Here is an 18,562-nt window from a genome sequence, read left to right as displayed (position 1 = left end):
TAGATATAAGTCTGTCAGATATATTTTTCAAGTTTTTTTTCTGTGGCTTTCCAACTCTTTTCCTTAATGCTGTCTTTTGATGAGATTTTGATGAATTATAATCTATACATTTTTAAGTTTTATGGTTATTGTATCCTGTCAAAAAAAGTATTTGCCTTCTAACAAGTCCCAGGCTTATTCTGGTATGTTTTCTTCTAGAAGCTGTAGGTCTATAATCCATTTTGAAATTATTTTTGTTTATACTCTGAGAGGAGGATTGAGATTCCCCCTGCCCCAGCTGGATATCCAGTCTTCCCACACCATTTGCTGAAAAGTCTTCTTTGCCTATTGTATTACTTGGGTGGTTTTTTTTTTTTGAAAATCAATGAGGTTTTAAATATTGATCTATTTCTGGACCTCTCTTCTTTTCCTTTGATGTATTTGTCCCCTATGCAATACTACGCTATCTTAGCTACTGTGACTTTCTAGTGTATCTTTAAATCAGGTACTGTGGATCCAACAATGTTATCATTTTTTCCAAGATTGTTTTCACTACTCTTAATCCTTTCCATCTCCCTATAAAATTTTAGAATCAGCTTGTCAAATTCTATTTTTAAAACTTGCTCAAATTATAATTGGAATGTTTAATTTTCCTGTGGCTGTATAACATCACAAATTTAGCATCTTAATATATATTAATTATGTCAACTTTATTGATATATAATTGACATCAGTTGTTTTAGGTGTGTATGACATAATGATTATACAGAAATGATTTTACCACAATAAGTTAGCATCCGTCGCCACACAGAGGTACATATTTTTTTTTTAATGAGAACTTTTAAATCTCTTAGTAACCTCCAAATGTACAATATGATTAACTGTAGTTACCATGCAGTACATTACATCCCTAGGACTTATGACCTTGTACCTTTTGACCACTTTCATCCATTCCATCCACTCCCCACCCCAGGCCTATGGCAACAACAAACCATTCTCTGTATCTATCTATGAGTTCAATTTTTTTGTATGTATAAGTGAGACTATACAGTATTGTCTTTAGCTAGTTTCACTTACCATAGTGCCCTCCCCTCAAGGTCCATCCATGTTCTTGCAAATGGCAGTATTTCCTTCTTTTTTATGGCTGAATAACATTCCTGTGTTATGTGCGTGCACTGCATACACTTGTGCCATTTTCTTTATCCAGTGTAGATGAACACTTAGGTTGTTTTCTTATGTTGGCTATGGTAAATAATGCCAAAATGAACAAGGGGGTGCGGATATCTTTTCAAGACAGTGATTTTGTTTTTCAGATAAATACCCAACAGTGGAACAGCTGGACCATATGATAATTCTATTTTTAATTTTTTGAGGAACCTCTGTACTGTTTTCCACCATTGCTGCCAGTTTGCATCCCCACCAACAGTGCACAAAGGTTCTCTTTCCTCCACATCCTTGCCCACACTTGTGATTTCTTGTCATTTTGGTAATAGCCATCTAACAGGTGTGAGGTGATACATCATTGTGGTTTTAATTTGCCTTTCCCTGATAACCGGTGATACTTAGCAGCAGCACCCTTTCATGTACCTGTTGACCATTTGTGTATCTTGTTTGGAGAAATTTCTATTCAGATCCGGTGCCCATTTTTAATTGAACTATGTGAGTTTTTTACATTAACCCCTTATCAGATCTATGACTTAAAAATATTTTCTCCCAATCCATATGTTGCCCTTTCATTTTGTTCATGGTTTTCTTTGTTGCATAGGTTTTTAGTTCAGTGTAGTCTCACTTGTTTATATCTGCTTAGCTGCCAAATCCAAAAAATCATTACCAAGACTAATGTCAAGGAGCTTACCCCCTATCTTTTCTTCTAGAAGTTTTAATGCTTTCAGGTCTTCCGTTCAAGTTTTTAATTCATTTTGAGTTGATTTTAATGTATGGTGTGACCTAGTGCTCCAGTTTTCCCAGCACCATTTATTAAAGAGACTCTCCTTTCCCCATTATATATTCTTGGCTCCTTTGTCACAAGTTAACTGACCATATATAGTTTTTTTTTTTTTCTGAGCTCTCTGTTCCATTGATCTTCACATCTACTATGTGACTTATTGTTGTTGTTGTTGTTTTTTAAGATTTTATTTATTCATGAGAGACAGAGAGAATGGCAGAGGGAGAAGCAGGATCCATGCAGGGAGCCTGACGCGGGACTCGATCCCAGGTCTCCAGGATCAGGCCCTGGGCTGAAGGCGGCGCTAAACCACTGAGCCACCCGGGCTGCCTGTGACTTACTGTTTTTATGCCAATACCATTTTTTATTACTATAACTGTGTAATATAGTTTCAGGAAATGTGCCTCCAGTTGTGTCCTTTCTCAAGATTGCTTTGGCTACTCAGGGTCTTTCATGGTTCCATACAAATATTAGGATTGTTTATTTCTGTGAAAAACATCATTGGAAACCGCATCAAATCTGTAGATTGTTTTGGGTAGTATGAACACTTTAACAATTTTAATTCTTCTAATCTGTGAGCACAGAATATTTTTCTATTTATTTGCCTTTAATTTCTTTCATCAATGTCTTACAGTTTTCAGCAAAAACTTCCACTGGTCTTCCACATCCTTGGTTAAATTTATACATTCTTTTTTATGCAATTGTAAACGGGATTATTAACCTCTGATAGTTATTAGTATATAGAAATGCAACAGACTTTTGTATATTGTGTATCTTGCAACTCACTAAATTCAATTAGGCTCTAACAGTTTCTTAGTGGTCTTTAGGGTTTTCTCTATATATCATGTCACCGACAAATAGTAACACTTTAACTTCTTCCTTTCCAATTGGAACGCCTTTTCTTTTTCTTGCCTAACTGCTCTAGGACTCGTATTATGTTTCATTAAAAGTGCAAGAGTAGGCATCTATCTTCTTATCTCAGAGGAAAAGCTTTTAGCCACTGAGGAGGATGACAGCTGTGGGCTTACCCTATAAGCCAAGCCCTTTGTTATGTTGAGGATGTTCCCTCTGTACCCGCTTTAGTTAAGCTTTTATCAGTGGATGTTGAATACTGTTAAAATGCTTTTTTCTGTATCTACTGAGATGATATGATTTGTATTCTTCATTTAATTAATGTGACCAATCACACTGATTGGTTGTGGATGCTAAACTATCTGTGCATCCCTGGAATAAATCTCAGTTGATCATGGTAGATGATCCGTTTAACATTGTTGAATTCAGTTTGTTGGGATCCCTGGGTGGCTCAGCGGTTTAGCGCCTGCCTTCGGCCCAGGGCGTGATCCTGGAGTCCTGAGATCGAGTCCCACGTCGGGCTCCCTGCATGGAGCCTGCTTCTCTCTCTGCCTGTGTCTCTCATGAATAAATAAATAAAATCTTTAAAAAAAAAACAAAAAAGAATTCAGTTTGCTAGTAGACCGCTTAGGATTTTTGCATCTATTTTCATCAGGGATATTAGCCTGTAATTTTCTTTATTGTGGTATCCTTGTCTGGTTTTGGTATCTGACTATTCCTGGCCACATAAAATGAGTTTGGAAGTGTTCCCTCCTCTTCTGTTTTTTGGAAGATTATTTTTAGGATTGATATGAATGCTTCAAGTGTTTGGTAGAATTCACCAGTGAAGCCATCTGGTCTTAGACTTTGTTTGCTGGGAGGCTTTTTGATTACAGATTTAATCTTCTTGCTAGTAATTGGTCTGTTCAGATTTTGTTTCTTCATGATCCAGTCTTGTAAGGTTGTACGTTTCTAGGAATACTCCATTTCTAAGTTGTTTCATTTGTCCATGTTCATAGTAGTCTTTTTGTATTTGTTATCCGTTGTAACATCTCTTTTCTGTTTAAGTCTAGCTCAAGTTTCATCTATTTTCTTTAGCTCTTAGTTTTATTGCTCTTTTATTGTCTTTTTAGTGTCTATTTCATTTCTGCTCTTTATTTTCTTGCTTTTGTTAACTTTAGGCTTAGCTTGTTCTCTTTCTCTTTCCTTGGAGTATAAAGTAAGATATGTTTAACTTGAGATCTTTCTTGTTTCTGGATATAGGCACTAATTGCTATGAGCTCCCCTCTTAGAACTGCTTTTGCAGCATCCCTTAAGTTTTGGTATGTTGTCTTTCCATTTTCACTTGTCTCAAGGTATGTTTTTTCTTTTGATTTCTTCTCTGACCCACTGATTGTTCCAGCATGTTGTTGAATCTCCACTATTTTTTAATTTTCCAGTTTTCTTTTTATGACTTCTAGTTCCATATCTTTGTGATTAGAAAAGATATTTGCTATGATTTCAGTCTTCTTAAATTTACTGACTTGTTTTTGTGGCCTAACCTACAATCTGTCCTGGAGATTATTTCATGTGTGCTTAAAACTGTGTATTCTGCTTTTGGATGAAATGTTCTGTAAATGTCTGTTAAGTGCACTGTTTCATTATATTGATTTTCTGTTTGGATGATCTATCCACTGTCTGCCCCTGCCCCTATTATAATTGCTTTTTCTCCCTTTAGACCTGTTACTTTCTGCTTTATATCTTTAGATACTCCTATGTTGGATGCATACACAAATGTTATACTCACTTTTGTGTTGACCTCTTTATTATGTAATGACCTTCTTTGTCTCTGGTTAGTCTTCCTTTCAAAAACCTTTTTTGCCTAATATAGTTATTCCAGCTTTGTTTTGGCTTCCATTAGCCTGGATTATCTTTTTCCATTCCTTCACTTTCAATCTGTGTCTGTCCTTAAAACTGTGTCCTGTCAGCAGCAAGACAGATGGATATGGTTTCTTCATTCATTCAGCCACTCTATTGATCAGAGGATTTAGCCCATTTGCATTTAATTATTGACAGATATGGACTTACTGCCACTTTTGTTTTCTGGAAATTTTGTAATTCCTTTGTTCCTTTTTTCTCTTGCTCTCTTTATGATTTGTTTTCTATAGTGATATGCTTAGATTACTTTTATATTTTGTGTATCAACTGTAGATTTTTGTTTTGTGAATACCATGAGGCTTACATTAGACCTATTGTAAGCTGGTAAATTCTGAGGTTCTACATTTTTACCCCCGTTCTATTTTTGATGTCATAGTTTATATCTTTAACATTTTGAGGGTCCATTAAACTGTTGTCATTATGGTTATTTTACTACTTTTGTAGGTGATTAACCCACCATTACAATATAAGATTATTCTGAATTTATATATTAACCTTTAAATATTCAGATACATATTTTCATAGGTTTTCCTCTTACTAAACAGTTTAAAGCACCTTTAACATTTCCTGTAAGGCTGGTCTAGTGATTATGAACTCCTTTAGCTTTTCCTTGTTTGGAAAACTGTCTCTTTCAATACTGAAGGACACCATTGCCAGGTAGAGTATTCTTGGTTCACATTACTTTTCGTTCAGCAGCCATGCCACTGTCTTCCAGTCTGCAAAGGTTTCTAACTGAAAAATTTACTAAGGGTCTTACAAGGTTCCCTTGTATATAACAAGTTGTTTCTCTCCCTTAGCTTTTGGCAATTTAATTACAATGTGTCTTGCTGTGGGTCTTTTGGGGTTCCTGTTGTTTGGAACTCGGTTTCCTGGATTTGGTGGTCTGTTTCCTTCGGGAAATTTTCACCCTCTTTCTCGTCTCTTTTAAGGACGCATATAATGTGAAAATTGGTTGGCTTGATGTTATCCCATAAATCCCTTAAGCTGTAATCACTTTCTTTTTTTTTTTTATCTTTTTGCTGTGATTAGAGGAGTTCCATGGATCTGTCTTCAGGTTCACTGATCCTTTCTGTTTTAGTGTTACTGAACCGTTCTTTGTATTTTCCAGTTCAGCAGTGGTATTCTTCAAGTTCTGTGATTTGTTTAGTACTTTCTTCACAAATTGTTTTATGACCATTGTAAACTCTTTATCATGTAAATCACTTATCTCCATTTTGTTAAGGTCTTTTTCTGAGGTTTTACCTGTTCATTTGGAACTGTTTCCTCATTTTCACTGATTGTGTTGGTTTCTATGCATTAGCTAAAACAGCCACCTCCCCCAATCTTGGAGTGGACTCATGTAGGAAGTAAGCCTAGCCATTCAACACTATCCTGGTTCTTTCTTCTTTGTTCATAGTTGCTCCCAGTAGTTGAGGGTATGCCAAGACCTGTCAGCATCCTAAAGGGGGGGGAATCAGTCAGTACCTACATGCAGGCTGACTGCAACTTGGACCTACAGTTATTAGGATAAGCAAATAAACCTCTTTTGTGGGAAGACTGGGCATTTCTGTCTGCTGCCTCTGCATTAAGCTCTGGCAGATTAGCTTGTTAAGAACTGTTTGTGACAGTCCAGTTGGATTTGCAAACATAAGCCCCACTGGCCACCAGAGCTAGGTGATTAAGGGGTGTCCCCTGGGTGGCAGCTGTAAAAACTGGAGTGCCAGACTTGTGCACAAGTTCCTGAGAGATACTGGCCACCTGGTACAAGGCAGAGAGAGAACACAAAGATGGTGCCTGCTAGACTCTGCAGTGTGTTGCAGTTAGCCCCTAAGTATGTGTTAAATTAGAAGCCTGCCCTTCAGGTCAAAGCTTTTAAGATTATTAGGCCTTTTTCACAGACTGGATGCATTTCAGTCTGCTGCCTCTGAGCTAGGCCTTGGGGGATTAGCCACGGGATCACTTGAACTCGTTTTGAACTGTTTTTCAGTTTGCTATGTCCTCTACTCATGGATACAAGGCCCATTGCCTTTTAAAGCTAGAGGTAGGTGTGGGAGGCCCATCTCTCAGGTGGTAGTCTTAAAAGTCAGGACACCAAATGTGGGGTCCAGATCCTTTACCCCTCAGGGAGAAGTTAGGAGTTGTTGAGTTCCCTCCTGGTTGGGTGTCATCATCCTGGGGGTGGGGCTTACAGCAAGATTTTCTCACCCTCTCCTGCCATTTTGATTTGGGTGTTTTCTTGTTCATCTGATGTACAGGAGTTGATCAGCTAGTTTCTGGTTCTCTTTCAGAGACTTGTTCTATATGTAGCTATAGATGCACTGCATCCACGGGAAGAGGTAGTTCAGGATCTTCCTACATTGCCATCTTGAACCAGAACCTATCTCACAGTTTGTGGATCAGCAATATAGGCGTGGCTTAGCAGTCTTCCGTTCAAGGTCTCACAAGGCTGCAGTTGGTTGGAGCTGCAATCTAATGTGAGGTTCTTGTCTAGCCTGTTTGTTGATGGAATTCCATTCTTTACTGTCAAGAGTACTGAGGCCTTCATATCCTAGAAACAGCCCTCGGTTTCCTAACACATGGCATTCCCTACAACATGGAACTGTGTTGCTTCTAGTCCAGAATAAGCCTGTGAAGTTCAAAAGGGTTTACGTGGAGTTTATATGCAGATTTGGGGGGGGCAGTGCTCTTTTCAGGATATTCTCCTTCACATTTCAGTAGTTCTGGCAGATCCAAAGTCTCTTCTCTGAGTCTGAGCTAGTAAGTCATAGACTTACCCTCAGGTGCAAGCACATATGAAGATGAATCTTACCCAGCGGACTTCTGTTTTTTTCAAGAGTTGACACCTTTTCCAATTTCTACCAGCTTTTGGTTGCTCTCCAATGCCTTTGAATACTTATATTTTGTCCCAAGTTTGTAACCAGTATCTGCATGAGGATAATATGCAATTCTGCCAAAGTAGGATCTTTCTTGTGTTTTTAATCCTACATACACTCTCTCCAAACAGTATCCCTGCATTATTGTAGATGCTTAGACCCATGATTCATATAAATTACAGATTATGCTTCAGAAAGTTATGATTATGCACCATCTTTTGAAGAAGTCACTATAAATGTCTTACTGTATAAGGAGTACTGGTTGGAACAGCTGTTCACGGACTCCTCTTAGACAAGGAATCATTAATGACCATTTAATTTCAAGAAAATCTTCACGGATTGCTGAGCACTTACCTTGTATTTTCCCATTCTTTCCAGTAAGGTAGCTATTATCACCACCCTCACTTTATAGTAACAGTCCAACAGCTTGCCTGTACAATTTCAGTCAAGGCCAAGATTTAAACTCAATATTGATAATAGACCAGCAGTTTCCAACTTGAATATGGTCATTCTGCTTCACATTCCAGAAATGAGCAAAAGCTTCAATACAGCTTTGCTTTATTATTGCATGCCAGTTACGTGAAACACTTCTAAGATGTGATTTTTTTTTTTTTTTTTTCTCCAAGATATAATGTTCCTGAAAAGATACCTTTTTCCCACAGGAAACCAAGTTTTTACCCCTGTGGTTTCTGGATACAGAAAAAAGACTCTCCAAGTCACAGACATTGTAGAGGTGCCATTGTAGAATGGCAAAACAATGACATATACCCTCGCTGTTTATTATCTTCATGGAGTTCTTCAAAGTCCTATATATTCTATGCTCTGCACTGTTAATAGTAGCCTATGATGTAACTGTAAATATTCAACTTTTTGATAACTTTTATATTTTGAAATATCTCCTTTAAAATAAAATTGTTGACTAGATATAGTAATGTTTGTTTTCTTGGATTTGGAGATAGAAAAAGGAAGAAAGGAAAATAGCTCTGCAGCACATCATGAAGTTTGGGCAGCACAGATATTAAGTTTAGTAGAATTAGTCTTAGAATAAAAACACCAGTTTGAAAGAATGAAATTATAAATCGTAAGCTTGCATCTCCTGAGTCATTAATTCCTTTCACAAAAGTAAATCACTTGACTTCCTCTGAAGACATACATTATTCAGAATCTTCCCAATATCACACACCACTCCATATTTTTCTTACATCAGTATATGCTTCCTTGCTGTCCAAAGCCAATGTTACCAAAGTCTGAGCAGCTGGCAGAAATGAGTCATGTAGCCTAATTTTGAATGTTTCCGATGATAGGATCTTACAGTACAGCCACCAGCATCCTGAGTATTACAGAGGTAGTTGCTAGCCTACAGTAGTACCCAAGTGCCAATAATGTTTTATTGCATCCAAGTATCCACATACATAATGCCTCCAACTTTATGATCTGATCTTCCTCCCACAAAGGCTGGCTAGAGAATAGGCCAGAGGACTTGGCTTTACTAAGTGATATTAGTCATTACCAGTAAACCCACCTATTATCCTGTTTTCCCGCTATCACTGGAGGGATGTTGTAAAGTTACAGGAAGAAGAGCCATAGGCAGTTGGGATCTGTGAGAATAAAGCACATCATATTTGGGGAGTGACAGGCTTTAAATATTCACTATAAGCATAATTACACCAGAACTTATTTAAGAAGATACTCCTCCTAGTACATACAACAACACTGTTCCTTGTTAATAACTTCAAGAGGCCAAATAATGTTGCTACAATAATGGACTGCTAAAACTTAACAGGATGAACAATAAAGCACGGTAGTTTGTTATAGCTTCCAAAATGGCCAAGACACAATGGATCTCAAATGAAGTAATGCAGTTTTATTCTGCAAAGGCATGTGGCATCACGTAGCTTCAGGAGACCCACGCTGTCCTCCTCATATTTTAAAGCATATATATAATCTCTAATTCTAAAAGTTATACACTGATTATGCCAATCATAGAGCATTTAGAATTAATAACAAAATCATAATTTACAGTAAAAGACATTATTCATTGTTCTGGCTGCAAGTAGATTACACTCCCTTTCCTAGGGAGTAAAAAACAAACAAGTAGGCAGACATGACTTTCGTATCAAAAAGCAATAGAAAGGGAAGAATATGCAAAAGAAAGCCATGCTCACCCCGCTAGTGAGGTGAGGCAGTTATCAATCAAGGAGATCTTCCCTGAAGCAGAAATTTCAAGCTGGGCTTTAACAAAGAGAGGGGCAAGGCTGAAGGCAATGTTTCATTCCCATAATGAACTTAGTCTACATGAAAGACGTTTTTCACACTAAAGTGGTAAATACACTTTAAATGTCTCAAGAACTTTTATGTCTCACCTCCCAAACAAGACTGTCAATTACTTAAAGGGAGAAAATAGTATCCTAATTTTACATTCCTTTTAGCACATACCTCTGAGCATTTACTGACAAAATTTCCAAATAGACAACAAAACTCCAGGCTAGTTCCACAGCCTCAAAGCCATTCAGCAAGTACAGGTACAATCTAAAATTCCAGTACAGTTTGTAGAATCAGTCACAGAGCAGAACCAGCTCTCCCAGAGACAAAGTAAACAAAAGCCAGTGTTCATTTTGTCCCAAGCCAGAGTGAGACAGAGATTATGTCTGACCCAGCCTAGACTCTACTGGTCTGAACCTGATGAGCTGAGACTCTGGAAAGATAAAAATGCGGCAATCCTTTAACAGCCAGGCCCTCATACCTTCTAGTGATAATACCACAGAGGCCTCTCCATGACACAATGTTCACAAGACAGAGATGGCTGGCACTCGTAGAGGTAATCAAGCTGGGCATTAGAGTTCTGACTGTCCAAACGCCATAGTTCTACATCACATAGCTCGTTAGTGAGGAATATAATTAGCTTTTTACCCAATCATTTGCAAACTAGTAAGGAATGTAATATACCAACATATTATTTTACTGTACAAGATTGACATTCTTAAGAATTTGCAAATGTATCACATGGAACATTTTTATTCCTAATTTATATTTTGAAGATATTTGACAATATACAAAGAATACCAGTTCTAGGTGGTGACTGTTTTGTATTAGCATTTATTTACAAAATTTCACCACATTAATAATAACTACCTTTTAAAAAAAAGATCAGCACCGGTCCTATAAAGGCCATTAGGATAAATGCTTAAGCCTACAAAAGTTGCCTTAAGTACCAATGCTCCCAGGCATATTATTGTTAACTAAAATCTGACTCCAAAGCCCACATGTAGTTTTGGATTATACACAGTCAATTTGAAGCACAATCCAAGTAGATTAACAGGGGACAGTGGAGGACCCAAGCAGTCCTATCAACCTCTATAAGAGGTGTATGTTAGCCTACTGGTTACATCCCTCTAGCTGTACCACCACTTATTTATAATGGGATAACTGAGTTGCCCCATTATGCTAAAATATGATTCCTTTGGAAAAAACAAGGCATTATCTAGACAAGCTAGACTGGTCAACAGGGTGAGTAAAAAGTGGCTGTCAGTAGTGAAAAACAGTTTCATTTCTTTGAACTTTTTCCTTTTCCTTTTCTGGACTCCTTATCTTTTTCTGATTTTGAAGGCTTTGAAGATTTTGTCTTCTTCTGTTGGGAGGAAAGAATGCACAAAATAGTTAATAGCTATACTTATGAGGAAATGAAATAAACTAATTTCTAAAATAAAGCAAATCTTTACCTGCAACTTAATAAAAAGAAAGGTTGCAAACATCTTCAACTACCACTAGGCCTGATGAGCTTACTTTCAAGCAACAACTAGGCTATCTGGAGCCTTTAACTACTGAAAAGCTATTTAGAATCTAGAACTAAGATATGTTTCCAAGGCATACAGTTTCTTGGATTTAGGACACAGGTATATTTAGGAAAGACAAAATGAGTAGGAGATAATTTACTAATAAGGTAACATTTTAGTGAATTTCCTTTCCTTTCGGTTTCAGATTAGAGATCTAAACAGGTTCAATTAGTTTGAGCCTGGAATTCTGTTCATATGTCTACATAAGACTACAGAGCTACACCGCAGAAGGCCACTTTTCCTACCTCTGCATATACAAAACAGAAACGAGGGACAAGGATGACACACACTAAGGATAGAAGAGAACAGACTAGATTCCTTTGCCTTAGCCAATGGTAAACAGTGGGCTGACACCATAAATGATTTTAATCTTTCCTAGCACGAGACAAGATTGTTTTATTCTCAGAAACTTCTATAGGCAGTTCAATGGCTATAGTAAAACACAAATTATAGAAGAGAGAAATGGTTTCATTGAAAATGTTTTTCTTAAACTGTAGAAATATGTGTCTGTGGTAAAGCACACAACAATGGCCAAAAATGGTACTTTTTCTAACACAGCATATGACCATTAATATGATGGCCTATTTTCTTGCTATCTGGCTCTTCCACTATTAAAAGCAGCTGACTATAAGAATAAAATCTGGGACACCTGGGTGGCTCGGCACGTGATCCTGGAGTCCCAGGATTGAGTCCCACATCGGGCTCCCTGCATGGAGCCTGCTTCTCCCTCTGCCTATGTCTCTGCCTGTGTGTCTTTCATGAATAAATAAATAAAATTAAAAAAATAAAATAAAATCTACACTTCTCTACCCTGAAAGTAATTAACGTAAAAGCTTAAACATAGGCCCTGAATAATTTTAGAAGGCAAGTTCTACACAAGAAAAGATAAACTGCTGAGGGTGTATCATAGCATTTCCTGTCTATAGCTTAAAATACTACCTTGATCATTCCATCAGTTTCCATAGAGTCTTGGTCTTTCTCATCAGATTGAGAGTCATCTTCAATTAACTCTTCATTGTATTCAGAATCCAGTGCCGGGCCTGTGCTGTGTCTGGGTGTCTTTACTGCTTGAAGTGAATATGGAGTAAGGTGGACTTCCTTATTGTAGGTTCTTGTGAAGGCTGCTTTCACCTATAGAAAAGGAACAGAAAGAGTCTGTTAAAAATGTAAGTGCCAAACAATACATTTAAAGGTTTCATGAGTTCCTGCAGGGTCCTTGAAATATTTAGCAAAATATTTATGCATGTACATGTAAGTGTATTTACATACATTTTTCTATGGAGAAGTCTATATTTTTCATGACATTCTTAATAAAGCCCATGACTCAAAAACCAGAACTAGTATTTGGGAACATTAGGAAAAAAAAAAAAAAAAAGAACTTTAACTCATCATTTTTGCCTGCTTAATCGCATTCCACAGTTTTACAAAGTGAGAAGCCTATGAATCAATAAATCAAAAAAGACTTACAGTAAGGTACAAATTAAAAGTTGGCCTTAAATTATCACAAAATACATAAATTTCCTTTACCATAATAATAGTGGTTAATTCAAAATACTAAGTAACTTGAAAAGCCTTAATTTGAAACTTCTAAACATAATTGTACAATTTAGTCCTTGAACACTAACAATGGAGGTCTCTCATGAGAATTTACCCATAACCATAAAGTCAGGTCAAAATTCTAGAGAAGGCAAGCCATAGAGAATATATCTAGAAATATAGAAAAAAGAAACAGGCAGAGTATGAAGTACTGGATATTACAAATTCATGTTATGTCACTTTATACAATGAAAGTAAGGAATACATTATTACATAATAGAATGTCCAACTATAATAAATACTAAATTCATAGATTAGGCAAACTAAGAAAAAGTATCCAAATCCTCAGCCAATACAAACAACTTTGTTTTCATATTACCACCATCTGATTTATTTTCCCAGGCTCATCCGCCCACTTTTATAAGGAATACATTTATATTTGCTTCTCAGATTTTATGTCTTGCCTTTTCACTCAATGTTAAGCAATGATAGAACTATAAATCGTTAAGGTCAAATGCAGAAGTCCATTCTTAATACTGCACTCAAATATGGAAAGCATAGACCATAAGAAGCAAAAAGGCATTTAAGAGGGAAAATTTTAATCTTTTTAAAGCACCTACAACATCTCTGAAATATTCCTACTATAAACCTGGTAATTACAAGTGATGGAGAACCAGTGGGTTAGTTACGTAATTTACCTTGGGATCCAGCTTGGAGAAGGGACTAGGTTTCCCTCCCCAGCTGCTAATTTCCATGATATTCTCAAAGTCTTCTTTCATCAAGTAGTAGGCATCCATAAGAGCAATAACATCCTGTACTCCTTCTACCCCTTGTGAGGTCAAGGGCTGTACAAGTGCATCCCTTATATGTGACAGATAATCCATGTTTACAGTCCTTTTGCTGGAATAAGTTCTTAAACCAAAACAAAAGAGGCATAACTGTAGTCAGTGGCAAACTACCACCAAGCTCAAGACATAAATGCTCAAGTTCAATCCACCTTTAATAATGCCCAATGTAAAAAAAAAAAAAAAAAAAAAAAAAAAAAATAATGCCCAGTGTAATGTCTACTATTTAAATCAGCTGGTAGAAAAAAAATAAAAATAAAAATAAATCAGCTGGTAGAGAAAGCCTAGCACTCACTACAACATCAGGATAATGGATACAGACCAGTGTGCTCAAAGGGAATGGATTTCCTACTTATCTGCATCAGTGAATGAAAAACACAAATGTAGGTTCTACTTCCAACCTACTCTCAAGGCCTGGGCAACAATAAGACTTCTATGTGCTCATACTCATTATAACCAAATATTACTCATTCCCAGTTCCAAATATTACAAGCATCGGGAAAAGGCAGTGAGATTTCCTACCTCAAGTACCAGTGCTACTTCCTACATGAGGGCTTGTAACACCATTTGATCTCTGATTATAACACGCAAAATTATATATGAATGTTTCCCTCATATTTCCTAATATGAGGTTACTCCGAAATCTTTAGTTCTAGAGCAAGGCTTTCCCCAAACTTAGAAAACTGCCGAAAATGTCCCTGCAGAATCACAAGGTGGTCCACACTTGTGAGAGGAAGGCTTCAGGAAAAAGTCTCGCATCTGCTGAGAACAATGCTATCATGAAATGACTTTCTCACTCACTCTTAAATATGGTCACTCAAAACTAGAACAAAATGCCACCAATCTAAACCTTTCCAATCCAGCTGCTTCCATCATCAAATGAGGAAACAAGAAACCTCAAAAGTTGCTGGGCTTCAGAGCCCATAAACATTTTTAAATTATTAATGGGCCCTGCTATTGCCTTTAGGTAACTGAATATGAAGAGTTCTCTTGATCAGAAATCTAGAACCCTGCTCCTGTCAAAGAATCCAAAAACTCGTATTTTAAATTCACCCGTTTCCTCTAGATTCAGTAGTCTTCCATAACCAAGCACTATTAGTGCTTAAAGACAAGCCCTAAGCCACAGTGCCTACAAAAATCATGAAACCTTTCTCAAAAGTATTCTCTCATATTTTGTTAATTACTGTTACCTTCTACTTAGAATCACAGAAAATACCTCTAGAAAAGTCTAAAGGTATCATCTAGTGTTCCTAAATCAAGGGTTCTTAACCTCAGAAATCTGTAATTCCTCTAGCATTATTTGTACTTTACTGCCTTTGGGATTAATAAAAATCAAAGAGCTTTCAGATTCTCAATGGCATCTATCACCCTAACTAGAACTAATACTAAAAGTACTATTTTGTACTTCCATTTTTAAAAATAAACTGAGATCTATAAAAGTTCAAGGACTTAGGGTTAAAAATTAAATAGGAAGGTCCTAATTTATTCTAAAAATTCTGAATTCATTATAGATGTCCTTTGATGATGATAATGTCCTGTATATGATTCATTAAGGAACATTCATGGAGCAATTTAATGTGCTGGATGAGTAGGCCTCAGTTCCTATCACCAGATATGTTCGGTCTAACAGGAAAAGGGGACAGACATACAAAAGCACAGCCACAAAACAAGATGGAAGTCCAATGCCAATGATCTATGAAAACGGTGGGGGCATCAAAGATGAATACCTACCACCAGGGCACAGGGATGCATCACCTTTTTTAAAAGCAGAGGGCAGGGAGTAGAAAAGAGCTTAGAGCCAGGCCTTGCACTTTGACCACGAGCAGTGGGGAAAGCAACCCCTTCCAGTTTATAGAGGCCATAGACATCCCTTGGCTCATGGTCTCTTTTCCCATCTTCAAAGCCAACAATGTAACATCTTAGAATCTCTTTCCCTCTCTGACTAGATACTGCTGTCTCTCTTTTATTTCTTTTTGGTAAAGATCCTTGTAATTACACTGTGCGCCCAGATAATCCAGGAGATTCTTTGCATCCTAAGACAGCAATAAATGTGTGTTATTTTAAACCATTAAGGGTTTTTTTTTTAAAGATTTTATTTATTTGACAGAGAGAGAGAGAGAAGAGAGCGTGGCAGACAGAAGAGAAGCAGGCTCCCTGCTGAGCAGGCAGCCCAATGTGGGGCTCCATCCCAGGAGCCCGGGATCATGACCTAAGCTGAAGGCAGACTCTTAACTGCCTGAGCCACACAGGTACCCCTAAACCATTAAATTCTTAGCAATTTGTTACAGCAACAATAGGAAACTAATACAAGAGTGGCAAAAAAAAGCGCCATGCTATAGGCTAGGAAGAGGGAACATAGTCAGAATTTTATAGGAACAGTAGAAAGGAAGCATTTCAGTTCAGCTTCAAACAGAAGTTAAGAGTGGACCAATGTTAACGAATATTCCCTCCAGAGATCAGAAAAAAAAAGAAGACTACTCAAGTAGTTCTTTGTGGTTAAAAATAAATTCCTAAAGTTCACTGAATATTTGGGTGTGTGCACATTTTCTAAGTTTTTCAACTTTAACAAAATTGTACCAAATAACAAGAATTTTTGGACTTCATTAAACTTCTCCAAACTTCTTGGTTTTTCAACTTTAACAAAATTGTACCAAATAACAAGAATTTTTGGACTCCATTAAACTTCTCCATTAAACACTGATTTTTCAATCATCTGCACATCTGCCTCCTGTTGTTATATGCTAAACTGTGTCCCCGATCATAAATGACTAGTTCAGTTTATTACTAGGATAGGTAAAAACTAGTTCATTTATTTAAATAGTCTTTCTTCCTATTAAATTATTTGGAAGCTGAGACATTATGTATCCCTACAAGTAATAGGTGTAGTCACAATAATAAATAGTAGCACTACCTCAGATTTACATAGCTTCAATATTTATCTTAAAATTATGGCACATCTACCAACTGTGCTCATCTTCAAAGTATCCTTTTAAATGATAAAACAAGTATTATACCTATTATAGATAATAAAACTCAGGCCCACAATATATAAGGAACTTATCCAGGGTCATTTATCTAGTTAGCAATAAAATCACAACTAAAACACAAATCTTTTAATTTACACTATCCTCACTGGATAAAAGCTAAATATGCTATACTGATAAAATGCCAGACATGAACTAATACCACTTACCTGAGACTCATGTGCAGTGCTAGATCCTGTACAATACGATCGTGTTTGCCGGTAGATGAGTGCTTCCCTAACCAGCTTGGGAAAGTAGGAAACTGGGTCATGTACCCCCTCATTAGCTCTCCAGGAAGAACACTGGCATAAATGGCCTTAAAAAAAAAAAAAAAATCAATTGCAGTCCACAATCTGAATTCAGTACCAAGCTGCTTCCTACACAGCTGTTGGCTTCTGAGTCGTTTCTGGCAAACGAAGCCACACTGTCCTAGGCACCTAATTCCAGGGCATCACACCCCTTCCCTCTGTCTCTCATCTGTTGGTAGGGGAAGCTACTCCCAGAGAAAACAACAGATAAGTCCAAAACACGTTATGGCCCTGAGAGAGATCTTGCTAACTAGGTCTCCGCACCAACTGACCCCAAGAAACTTGATGCACAAAGGATTTTAAGAGGAACATGACTGTCTTTAACATAAACTATTAACAGCACAGGTAGATCAAAGCATAGAAAACTGAATAGAGTATTAAGTAAACCGACACTAGAGAAAAGATTTTTATTTATTTTTTAAAGATTTATTTATTCATGAGGAGGGGGCAGAGAAATAGGCAGAAGGAGAAGCAGGCTCCCTATAGGGAGCCCAATGCAGGACTCGATCCCAGGACCCTGGTATCACAACCTGAGAGCCAAAGGCAGACGCTCAACCTCTGAGCCACCCAGGTGCCCCAAGAAAAGATTTTTAAAAAGGTATTCTTGAATATCTTCTTTATCCAGGGCTTATACTTTCTTGAAGTTGGAATTACACATAAATTTTGTATCCTGCTTTATTCTAATAATATTCTCTCATAAGCATTTTTTCATATTAGACAATCTTTTTTTTTTATATTAGACAATCTTTATAAATAATTTTAAGGACTGCGTAATAGTCCATCAAGAGTATTTATCATAATCATTCTCCTATTGCTAGACATGGAGATTTTCTCCAATGTCTTAGAGTATCAAAACTAATATAGTATTTTTGTACAGCAATCTTTTCCTATGTTTAAAGTTATTTCTTTAGGATAAATTCTTAAAGGTACAATTTTTAGTTTAAAAAGTGAACACTTGGGGATCCCCAGGTGGCTCAGCAGTTTAGCGTCTGCCTTCTGCCCAGGGCGTGATCCTGGAGTCCCAGGATCGAGTCCCACATCAGGCTCCCTGCATGGAGCCTGCTTCTCCCTCTGCCTGTGTCTCTGCCTCTCTCTCTCTCTCTCTCTCTCTCTCTCCCTCTGCCTGTGTCTCTGCCTCTCTCTCTCTCTCTCTCTCTCTCTCTCTGTCTCTCATGAATAAATAAATAAAATCTTTAAAAAATAATAAAAAATAAAAAAATAAAAAGTGAACTCTTGTAAAACATAATAGAAAGGATTCTTTACATCCAGAATGCATCTTTATTTTTTGTTTTCCAACAATGTATAAGTAGAATTAAGAGAGGAGGAGGCCTCCCAAAAGTCCCTTGCTTATTATTACTCACATATCAGCTGCTGACCTGCCCTGGTTGCATTACTTCAACTAGGAGAGCCAAAAAATGACAAAAAAGAAATGGACTCTTAAGGTAAAGCAGAGCAAATAAAACTTTTGACTGACATCTTACTTACGTCAAGAA

The 18,562-nt window shown here is 37.1% G+C and overlaps 2 protein-coding genes across 14 annotated transcripts in view; one reads left to right on the top strand and one right to left on the bottom strand.

The window, feature by feature from the left end:
* The window catches only part of WDR19 (WD repeat domain 19), a 157,065-nt gene that overhangs the window by 81,760 nt on the left and 56,743 nt on the right, over positions 1–18,562 (top strand). For 2 of the 11 annotated variants that reach the window (XR_005357287.1, XR_005357283.1), the window contains one exon: positions 12,383–12,523. The exons of 5 other annotated variants lie outside the window; for them this stretch is intronic. The gene's annotated coding sequence lies outside the window, so the exon portion shown is untranslated. Of the gene's footprint in view, positions 1–8,150; positions 8,449–12,382; positions 12,524–18,562 lie in introns of those variants that run through there. 4 more of the 11 variants (XR_005357284.1, XM_038533464.1, XR_005357285.1 and 1 more) reach the window with 2 other exon arrangements.
* RFC1 (replication factor C subunit 1) overlaps positions 9,369–18,562 on the bottom strand; it is a 74,039-nt gene continuing 64,845 nt past the window's right edge. For 2 of the 3 annotated variants that reach the window (XM_038533470.1, XM_038533471.1), the window contains 4 exons: positions 16,932–17,077; positions 13,592–13,805; positions 12,297–12,488; positions 11,021–11,152 (listed from right to left, as the gene is read on the bottom strand). In XM_038533470.1, the coding sequence (XP_038389398.1) occupies positions 11,069–11,152; positions 12,297–12,488; positions 13,592–13,805; positions 16,932–17,077 (636 nt within the window). In that variant the 3' untranslated portion in view covers positions 11,021–11,068. Of the gene's footprint in view, positions 11,153–12,296; positions 12,489–13,591; positions 13,806–16,931; positions 17,078–18,562 lie in introns of all 3 variants that reach the window. The other variant, XM_038533469.1, reaches the window with a different exon arrangement.

Source organism: Canis lupus, chromosome 3 (genome assembly GCF_011100685.1).
Source record: "Canis lupus familiaris isolate Mischka breed German Shepherd chromosome 3, alternate assembly UU_Cfam_GSD_1.0, whole genome shotgun sequence".
In the NCBI taxonomy this organism is placed as follows: Eukaryota; Metazoa; Chordata; class Mammalia; order Carnivora; family Canidae; genus Canis; species Canis lupus.
Note: the sequence above shows the minus strand (reverse complement) of the source record. Positions and strands in the feature narration are given on the sequence as shown.